Below are 11,277 nucleotides of genomic sequence, written 5' to 3'. Positions count from 1 at the left end.
TAACAAATTTTAGTGTCAGTACTACATTAAACGACTAATGTCGTTGAATAATGTAATAGGAGAATGTTAGTGGGTCCTGATAATGCCAAATGTCTTATGTTAACAGTAAAAAGTGGCCTACATTATTTTAAATACATCTAGTCAGTGTAGAGTGCAAGCATATTCGTCTAAAATAATTCTGTATTTTTAGCTTTAAAATCATGAATATTTTTATTTGTTCATTGGGTTACCAGCACCAAGTCCAAGGCTATTCATTTTCACCTCCAATGTAATACCAAATTTAGCATTTAAAATCAACAGTACATTTTATGTTAACCTTTTACCTTATGTCTTGGAATATCGCAATTGTTCAGTATCGTGATATGTATCGAATCGTGACACCCCTAATATATAATTTTTTTTTATTATTAAAATACAGCAATTAATCAAGTTTAGTATAAGAAAATATACAAATCCATGCTTAAAACATTTTCTAATTGCATACAACAAAAATAAATATAATAATAAAAAGACATACGAACAATGATTAAGATTAAGATATCTTTATTACCTCCATTGTTGCAGCTATATGTTCTTTTATAATTTCTATACAAAAATGTACAAAATTGGGACAAGTCATGAAAATATAGAAGTCATGAACAAATTATAGTGGATATGTAAGAGATATCACAAAATCAGGTGTCAAATGGTGCTTTTTTATGCCCAAATCCTAATATATAATTTGCTTAATTACATTTAAAGAACATAAAATAAAGCCAAATTAAACTCATTACCAAAGTCAAGCAATGCTCCAAAATAAATCTATTGAACTAGCCCATTCAGCAATTCCAATATGTTATTACTTTGGGATTTCAAAATATTGAGGATCGTTAGAAAATGATTGCATTCTATGATGAATGCTTTGGGGGATAAACTATCAGAACATTAGAAATCTTAAGATATATCTTAAACTAAATTGTACAACTGACATTGTAAAACTGATCCCTTTTTACTTCTCTTCTACCCGTCCTCTCTGAAACCAAGTGAACAAAATACCAGGCTTAAATTCAAACAATTTCCCAACTTGAAAATAAAAGGCTTTCACAGGAAGGAACTTCATAACAATACAGCCCTCCTCAGTACATCGGCATGTTACACAAAGCCAGACGAACTATTCAAAACAAGAGCACGCACTTCCGGCATAAGAGCAGACCCTTTTGTTAACTTAACTACTTACCATTATTTTTTTCATGTAACAAACAGAAAACAAAATAACCCGTCCGCCAGAAAAGAAAAGAAAGCCTGTTCATTCATACTGCATTAGCGTGCACTGCATCTGCATCAAACACGTCAAAATTCAAATGCCACTTCTGTAATAAACCTCCTTACTACCTTCTCCCCAACATACCATCCCACCACAACCCAGTTATAACCAACCAAACACTGGTTCATATACAACAAGGGAAACCTAGGGAGTTGACTGCGTATGTAAACTTTAAAGCTTTAATTTGCTAAATTGCTTTAAGTCTCATCTAACCGGGCATTAGAAGAGATGGCGATTTCCCAAATGGCAAAGTAGTCTCTGGGCAACATGGGTGTCTTTGAAATGGTGGCATAGAGCTAACATGGGGGTCTGGGAACATCAGGCCTATGCTAAACTGACCTAACCCAAGCCAATGTGCCGTGAGACGGGCATACCATGGAGAGGAAAGCGTCGTCGAGCCATTGCGCGCTATTGCGAATTGGGGGAAACCGCCCGTGTGACCGCGACAGATCACTTCGGATACCAAACAGTCTTGTGGCTGGATGTCCGGCGAGGGGTTTGAGTAGGAGAGAGTAGAGAGGATGGAGCCCCAGAGACAGAGCACCATGTTCTGATAGGACGAAGAGGTAGAACCCTGCTGTTCTGGCACGACTGTGGGCTGCAACTTCAAGCTGTCGTTGGTCAGGACACAGCAATGGAGGTTTAAATTTGGCCGGGGCAAGTCCAGCAAGAGGTCAGGAAGGAGTGCTGGTGTCTGAATGAATGTGTGCTTAATCGGGTCCAAGTAAGTGTGGCTGGTATTGGGAAGACGGCTGAGCTGGTGGATGACAGCGGAAGAAGCGATGAGACCGGCTACGCTAGTCAAGTACAGGAGACCCAACATACAGGTAATCTGAGGGAAGGCAAAGAACACAACTGATTAAAGACAGGGCTGCACAATTAAACAAAATTAAGCTGTATCACGATTATGGTTTTAAAGTGGCAGGTTTTAAAGGACAACTCCGGTGAAAAATTAACCTAGGGGTAATTAACACATGGTTACCGAGTAGATCGTTCTCTGGGATGCGTTTTCATGAAAATTGAATGTAAAGAGTTTTATCTCTAAAAACAGATTAGCTTATAACACTAGTCTATGGGGCATATAATAAGTAAAATTAAATAGCTAGTTAATACCACTAACAAGGCTCAAAATAGCCTCACACTAACACAGTAGCATAATGAGGGTCCCTACATCCAAACCGAAGCATTGAGAACTTTGTAAGTGTACAAACAGTTTAATAAGAAGATACTTTATAAAGACAGTACATTACGCGTATACAGACAGGAGGCATCTTGGAAAGCAGTCTCGACGAATCGAGCCACGAACACTGTGTTAAGTGAGCTGGTCGATAGGAATTAAGTTCAGCTTAGCACAGCGTTCGTGGCTCGATAATTACCCCTAGGTTCATTTTCCACCGGAGTTGTCCTTTAAAGTGAAGTGTGGCACTGTGTTCATTTACACGCAAACAGCTCCTGATAACAGTGTTTTAAGTGGCTCAGAGTGGCTCAGTATGCAGTAAATGTTGCTCCACAGGAACACTGCAAGTGCTGTGAGTTTGGGTTACTCATAACGTGCATTTGAAAATGCAACACACCATCTTTGCAAACTGATAATGAGAAGCACTCATAAACCGGTTGTCGTCAACAGAAGAGAAGCTTTAATTACATTTAAAGAACATAACACACTGAAGTTCCTTGAAACACGCAGTATTATTCAATGTGTTGATGTAATTTCCACTAAAAAACAGGAAGACAGGGCGAGACATATCGATCAGCTATATCGATAAAGCCAGTTTACTCCTTATCTCGAACTGTTTTTCTACTCCTAATCTCCTTCATATCGCTTTAAAATACAACATTATGTGCAGAATTCAAATGGGTTTGTGCGCATGTGCTTGTGCGCTGCAGCGGTTTGGGTGACCCCAACATGAAACATTCGCCCCGATGGAAAGCATATTTACAGTGTCTGAATCGTTCCCTATCCCCTATATAGTGCACTATGTGCCATTCACCATGTAGAAAATAGTAAATGTGTGAACAAGTGACCAATTTTAGCCGCAGCATCAGCGTCTATTTATAATGTAGGGGGCGGAGCGCTTCAGATTCTAGAGCATTTGATTGGATAGAAAATCTGATGAAGCTGAAGTGCAGAGTAATGTCATCAATGTCACTGATCCACATTGGCGGAAGTGAGAGACTATACATTTTGAATGCTTATAAATCTTCTAAATGTGACATATCTTTGATTTGGAGCACACTAGCTTATAAGATAAGCTTTTGATTTCATGGGGAATTTAAGAGCTCCCAATTTTATTATTTTAATAATTTAGCAATACTATATTACACTACTATTTCATAGTCATATTGATTAGGGATGTAACGATTCAGTCGGAGCCGGTTGAAAATAGATATAAATGTGTGACGATTCAAGTTGGTTGAAATTTTTAAACGAGTGGCGATACACGTTTTAAACAGCTTCACTTTAGCAAGTTGTAGCTAGCTTGATGGACTGTGCGTGCACTGGCGCGAAGAAGAGTGAAATAAGCGAATGTTTTCAGTTCATTCATATGGAATCATTCAAATATGAGGTGTGGCGGATTACTTTCCATAATCACCACATTATGGCCAAACCACACTGACCGGTGGATTTGCAGCCCCACTCGCAGCGTCCAGGGCGATTGCCATGAAGATCGCAAGGTGCATCAGTGTTTTCACAGCGAAATAATTAATTCCAGGCCTTTCCTCATCAAGAAAAAAAGACCAGGCCGAGGATGTATTCCACAGACTGAAGGAGAAATCTGTGCTGTTGCAGAACCAGATGTTGTATTTATTTTACTATCGCTCTCCTTCTCTCAATGTGTACATGAATTTCTTTTCAATAATTTGTTGATTATTATGGCATATTTATCTAAATGTGTTCTGTTTTTCTAACTCTGATACAATTTATAATTAAAATCTTGCCTTTATAACAATGTGAAACGCCTGTCACTGTTGTACTTAAATTTGATCTAGTCTTTTTATTTCTGCTTCTCCTCAGTGCAGGATGAGGGTGAAGAAGCTGACACAACCTACTCCCAATAAAACACCCATGGAAGAGCTCCTTGAAGGGACTTTGAGGATTTGTTTTAAATTGAGTTATTATTTGACATAAAATATATATTTAAACTTTACAAAGAAACATGCAGAATTTGGACACTTGCTTTATAATTTGCCTTCAATCTCATTTTGTTAAAAAAAATTGTATCGTGTATCGTTTCGCATCATGAGTTGAGTGAATCGTTACATCCCTAATTTTGATGTATAATCACATTTTTTGGCCCAAATTGCACAATACCTGAAGAATTGTTTCGAGAAAATTCATCATTTGATTTTTTCCCTCAAATTGTGCATCCCTAATTAAAGATGATCACAAATATTGTTCTTAAACTATACAATAGCTTTAGTGTGAGGAACAGGCCAAAATACAAGCCGGTATTTGCTCAAAAAAATCTTCTCTCTTGACACCATGTGAAATATCACTGATGTCAAAACAGGTGTCTTAATGTGCCATATTTGGAACAAAGGAGATTTGAGTGCCAAGATGGGGAAGATTATAAGGCTTTAGATGAGCTACTTTTTGGTGTACATATGAGCTCATATGGGTTTAGCTGTGATTGTTCACCTTGGTAAAGTGCCACACCTTAACACAGTGCCACAGATTTTCAGCAAATAGCATAAAGCTTTAGAGGACTTGGAATTAAGTGCACATATCATAGGAGCTACTTTTTTTGGTGTTTTTATGAGCTCATACAGGTTAAGCTATGATTGTTCACCTTGGTAAAGTGCTGGTAGATAGCTGATAGGGCTTCCCTCCAATTGGTTTGCTCCAACAGGACGCAGAGATCCGTGTAGGTGAACCAGCCTCGCTTCATACCTTGTCGCTCCGCAATGCTGCAGGGACAAAGCACATTAAAATATTGATCTCATAATAACATTAAAATGAGCACATGACATGATTTAAAAGAAATGTATTGCTAATCCAAATCACTCTGATTAACAGATTAGACTAAAAAGGGCATGTGAATTAAGCCCAAGAAGAGTCACTGCCCAGTTTCAAAAAACTTAAATACTTATGAGTTATTAAAATGGGTCATGCCATCAAAAATGGTCTGTGATCTTTTGAAAAGAACAAAAATGTATGCTGTGACCCCTTAAAGGCCAGTAGGGGTGTTCACTCAAAGTGTATGAGGATAACATTAGATGTACAGTAAGTGTGTGTTAACCAACCTGGTTTCCACCTGACTGAGGACTTTAAAGAAGTCACTTGGCTCGGTGAAGAGGTTCCAGTCCTTTAAATGTGAAAGATCGTTTCAAATCAATTTCAATAGAGAAAAAAGAAAAGAAAAATTCACATCCACCAATGAAACTTAATCCAGTATTAGCCTTAATAATTCATACTGTGTATGAAAGGACAAACCAGGCCAAACTACTTTAAATGGCTGTCTTTGTCTTTGGAAGGGTGGAGGGTAGGGGTGTGATGAGACACTTATCTCACAAGACGAGACAAGATACGAGATTGTGTTCACAAGAACGAGACGAGATTTTTACATAGTATTTTTAAGAAATCCTCAATGATGAAATACATGACTAGAAAAATAAAAAATAATATTCTTTGCAGGTGCATTTGAAATGTTTTAACTTATCATCTTGTAATGAATATCATTTTCAGTTCTACTTTCTGAGTATGAATTATCATATGCAGTAAAAGACAACAATACTAAAGCACTGTAAAGGTTTTGGCAAAAACTCAACTAGCTTCTTTCCTGTATGATTGTCTCTTCAGACCTTAGAACTGCACATGAGCTTCTTTTGACCTCCTAACTGAACTCCTTCCCACAAATTGATCATAGATATTAAGCGCGAACAATAACCATAATCAAAGTACTCAATATTCAAAGTGCAAATAGAGACCAAATTTATCTTCAAGCATGATACAGAGCTAAGAGATGGTTACAACGGGATAGCTTTTATATTGGGAGATATTCGCGTGCCTCAAGGAGCCGCTTTCAAACAGCGGTAAAGTATTGAAATCACGTTTGAATGCGCGCTCGCATTTACTTTCACTTTGAATTTCGCAATCGTGCGTACTTTGGGAATAGGGAGCGGTGGTGCTGAACGTGCATTTTAAAATATAAACTCACCACGGTTGAGTCCACTAACATGTAACATACACTCATACAATGCGAGCGCTTCACTAACACATGTAACGCACACTCATAACACGCTCAATGTCTTCTCGTCACGTGATCAGTGCTGCGTGCACGACTCAAACAGCTCGTGTTGGGTGAGCTGATGGAATTGAAGCGACTGTTATCCGCCTGAATTAAATCGTCTTTATTTATATAAAAAGCAAAACTAGAGTGGATGCGTAATGTAAACATAGTGTTGGCCTATTCTATCCTAACATCACCCTCACACTCCGTCATGACATTATGACCATAGACTGTAAAAAAATTGATTATGACACGAGACAGCTTTTCACCTCTACGAGAAATCTCGTCACAGTTTAGTCTCGCGAGATCTTGTGGCACGAGATCTCGTCACACCCCTAGTGGAGGGTAATGCTTACAATCGCATTGAGGAAATTCATCTCCAGAGTGTTGACAGTCTGAACATCCATTTTGGCCGCAGTTCCCCATTCATCGTTGAAAACCTCCTCCTCTTCTCCTTCGTCATACAAATATTTACTGGCAACCATCTGGAGACGACAAATTCAGAGAAAACAAGATTAATCACCACCGGCATCACTATTCAAATTAAACAGAATATCAAACCAGAAAAAATTAAGGCTAATAAAATGATTGGATATGCATACCATGGATATCAAAAAGAGATCTGAGGATGAGATCTGTTGCAGGTATTCGGGGTTTCTGTGTCGCAGTCTTTCAATGTATATCAAGGCCAACATCATAGCGCAAGGAGATATGCATGCTTCCCTGTAACACAAAAAAAAAAGGGTTTCATATTGATCCGGTGAATATGTAACATACAGTATGTATTATACTGCCCTACAAAGGCTAAGTGCAGTAACTACGCAAACACTGAAACTGAGAAAAATGGCTTTAAAGTTTTTACACCAGCTAGTCAAACATGTTGTGGGTAGATTAGTGGTAATGCATTCATGTATTGCCTTCTTAGGAAGACATTTTTTTATAGATAAAAACCATGACCACCGATGTGATCTTTGACCCCCAAAATGCAGATACTGCACTCTGCCTTTGGATGACCTTAAACAACTAAAACACTATTGCAAAGGCAAAGTGCAGTATCTACAAACTAAATGTGTTCATCCAACTTTTTTTCATGCTTCTTAATACATGTTTATAGTAATAATAAACTTTATATAATACAGAATTTTCATTTTCGGTTGAACTATCCCTTTAATATGGCCACACATAATTTCCTAGAATTAGAGGTTAGAGAGTAAGTTATAACTTACGTATGCTTCTTCTCCCTTTAGCCTAACTTCTTCTCCTGTTTATGCTATCTACACCCTTAAAGCTATAATTAATAATTAAAATATAATTATTATGTATTCTTAGCTAGCCTATCTGTGAAATCCAAAAAACTGATTGGCACTTTTTTTTAATATATATATATATATATTAAGTAGCCTAAGAAATTAGTGCGTGAAAATAGAGTACTTTCAGTACATTATGCAAGTGTACTTTTTCAAACTTCCATAATGTTTTGGCGCTGCTAACTTTTAGAGTAACTTTGTCTAACATGATAACTTTACCAGACCCAGCTAACTTTTGAAGGTGTAACCCCTGTCAATACAATTGGACTAGCTGCCTGAAACGTGATTAAATCAGATTATCATTACGTTGTCAGAGGATATTGCCTTTAATAGAGCAGCACAGGTAAGTCAAAATTTGCTAGCGGCTGGCTAGTCAATGTTAACTGATTATAAAGTTGTCAGTTGCCTTACTAGGAGTTATTTTTTTGCTATCTTCCTTACCAGTCTTTGAATATTTGCATTTTAACGCAAGTTCAACCATCCATTTGTTCAACCATTTGGCTGCGGGATTGTGCCATGGTTGGCTTGTTGTTTCTGTGTGTTACGATCGGGGCAAACCGCATACAATCCCCATCGTGACAAGGCTGAAACCGCAGTATCTGCGGTGTCAAAAACGGGGAAACAAAGCTAGAACACAGTAACATCACTTACTGCGGTTTGCCTTGGTATTGGCTTGGATTTTGTAGTTACTGCAATTTTGACACGCTTGTTTCTCTAACTGGACAAAATTGAACCAGCAAACTTTGTCACAAGACAGAACAGATGTCACAAAGCCCATTTCAAGTCTTAACTCAATTTTGACCAAATGTGTAGTTACTGCGCTTTGCCTTTGGACGGCAGTATAATGAGATTACATTTTGAAGTCAAAGATATCATAAGGCAATCCTACCTGGCCACATGTGCAGCGTATTTCTTGTGGAGTTTCCTTATGGGACTTGGGGCAGATTTCTGGAGCAGTTCCACAGCAATATCTAGAGGAAATACAGTTATGAGTGAAGTGTATACTCGATTTAGCAATAACCGTCATATGTATAGTATATGTACGATAAAATGTGTCAAACCAAACAAGGCCAAATCTAGGAATGCAATGATATGCAAACTTTGCTTGACCCCAATCAATTTCATACAAAGACCAAGTACTTAAACGAGTAAAATGTTCCCGTTTTTAATTTTACATTTTATACAAAGTACAAATATAAATAATAAAGATAAAATAAAAAAAATAGACCCAATTATTAAAATAATAATCTTCTAGTTGTTATACAACTGCATGCATTGCACTCAACTGTAAAAATAAATGTAAAGAATATATATTTTTTTAATTTAAAGAGTTAGTTCACCCAAATATGAAAATTCAATCATTAATTACTCACCCTCATGTTGTTCAAAACTCATAAGACTTTTGTTCATCTTCAGAGCACAAATTATTTTTTTATGGAATCTGAGAGATTTCTGTCCCTCCATTGACAGCTACGCAACTACTACTTTGACGCTTCATAAAGAGATCATAAAACTAATCCATATGAATCAAGAAGTTTGGTCATAATTTTCTGAAGAGACTTGATCGATTTATATGATGAACAAATTGAATTTAGGCTTTTATTCACATAAATATTCATCAATGCATACATCAGTTGTGATAAACAGAACCTCAAGCATGTTCGCTTGACGTACGAGAACCAATGAGGTTTATTCTCGTGATCTGCACCACATTTCAAGATTCAAGATTCAAGAGATTTATTTGTCACATACACAATTATATAGAGCATATATAACCAGCAGTGAAATGAAAGCCAGGTCCGCTCCAAGGACAGTGCAATATTAAAGAAAAAAAATACAACACAGATGAAAATATACATAGAAGTACAATATACACAGATAAAAAAAAAATTTCACTTCCACAAGAACAAATGTGGTTCATTATTGTGTTCTGTAGCACATTTGAGCTTTAGCGAGAACCAATGAGGTTTGTTCTCGTGCGTCAAGCAGGTTTGGTTGAGTTTCTGTTTGCTTATCAATGTTTATACGTGAACAAAAGCCTAAATTTAATCTGTTCATCATATAAATCGACCGAGTCTCTTCAGAAAATTTGGACTAAACCACTCAATTCATATGGATTAGTTTTAGGATTAATTTTTGATCTTTTTGAAGCGTCACTGCATAGCTGTCTATAGAGGGACAGAAATCTCTCAGATTCATCAAAAATATCTTGTGTTCCGAAGATGAATGAGTCTTGAGGGCGAGTAATTAATGACAATTTTCATTTTAAGGTGAACTTTCACTTTTAATTGTTTAAATATTATGTAACTTCAAAATGTTTCAAGAAAAAGTCCATGTAAACACAGAAGACAAAACAAGCAGTTAGGTGAAGAAGACAACTTAAATGACACGGCATTAGTTGCACTAAAATGCAACTAGAGACACTATAGTTTGCACTAGTTTTACTAGTTGACTCACCTGTCATGGGACAAGATAAAGCATCCAACGGGCTGTCAGAGTCAAGACCATAATACAGTCGTTTCCTTACTCTCTCCGACCAGTGCTCATGTCTTGGCAGGAACTGTTCATGATTACAGAATGCAAAACATATGTAAGTGTCAGATACACGTCTTAGTTTTTATCTTAAAAAGGGGTATATTGTGAGTACTTAACATCATTAAAGCAACAACACAACTACTGGTATACGTGTTTCTTCACACCTAAACATTGGGCCTATGATGAAGCCTCGAACTAGACTAATACTCACAGCAAATAGTTAACGTTACTGTCTTACATACTGAAATAAAAGAGACATTTGCTGTATTCACGAGTAATCATTTTCTCCCAGTTTAAAATTCTGGGCTTCATATAAAGGAAGACATGATTAAATACACAAGTTCTTGCATTGGTCAGTTTCGCGATAGTTTCTCGCTCACCCGCCAAAAACGGCTCAACCAGAACAAAAAACACCCGAGATACTGACCGTAAACTCTTGAAAGTCCGAAAAGGTGAACGTCCGCTCGTCAAACAAATCGCCAAAATCCATTTTGGGCCTTCAACGTTCATTTAAAAGGGCTGAAAACACAGAAAGGCCGAAGAAAGGCGTCGTGGAGGCGCCCTCTCTCTACCGTGACAGATGCGTTGCAACGAATTCAGAATCACAGTTACGCAAGTCAATGCGCTGCGTAGAAATAGAATAAGAGCGTAAACAGCAGTTAGTGTAAGTTCGGACTGGGGCGGGACTTTTAGTAGGCGGAAGTTGGATCAAACATATTTATTATGGTTTATAATTTGTCAGGTACAGTGGATATTTTCGTGTGAATTTGTATTCAAAGGTTATTAAAATTCCTCAGTGTTATCAATAACGAAACGCTAATCCAACGTGGAATATGTTACTTTTCTCACCGCTGTTGTTAATGGACCAATCGCAGTCGTTTATGATTACTTGTTACGGCAT

The 11,277-nt window shown here is 37.3% G+C and overlaps 1 protein-coding gene across 1 annotated transcript; it reads right to left on the bottom strand.

Moving 5' to 3' along the window:
- Positions 1–188: 188 nt before the first annotated feature.
- On the bottom strand, positions 189–10,982 carry cnppd1 (cyclin Pas1/PHO80 domain containing 1). Its single transcript, XM_079811626.1, has 8 exons — positions 10,804–10,982; positions 10,299–10,401; positions 8,731–8,812; positions 7,137–7,257; positions 6,891–7,019; positions 5,549–5,610; positions 5,095–5,212; positions 189–2,135 (listed from the first exon to the last, which is right to left on the bottom strand). The coding sequence occupies exons 1-8, from the start codon at positions 10,864–10,866 to the stop codon at positions 1,512–1,514; spliced, it is 1,302 nt and encodes a 433-aa protein (XP_079667752.1). The 5' UTR covers positions 10,867–10,982; the 3' UTR covers positions 189–1,511.
- Positions 10,983–11,277: the final 295 nt, after the last annotated feature.

Source organism: Gobio gobio (genome assembly GCF_949357685.1).
Source record: "Gobio gobio genome assembly, chromosome: 3".
NCBI lineage: Eukaryota > Metazoa > Chordata > Actinopteri > Cypriniformes > Gobionidae > Gobio > Gobio gobio.
Note: the sequence above shows the minus strand (reverse complement) of the source record. Positions and strands in the feature narration are given on the sequence as shown.

Bases quoted from the DNA above. Each gene is read 5' to 3' on its own strand.
- cnppd1 (XM_079811626.1), bottom strand. From the start codon at position 10,866: ATGGATTTTGGCGATTTGTTTGACGAGCGGACGTTCACCTTTTCGGAC. The intron at 7,258-8,730 runs GTAGGATTGCCT...TTTGTGTTACAG, and splicing joins TACGCTGCACATGTGGCCAG to GGAAGCATGCATATCTCCTT. The intron at 7,020-7,136 runs GTATGCATATCC...TGTCGTCTCCAG, and splicing joins ATCTCTTTTTGATATCCATG to ATGGTTGCCAGTAAATATTT.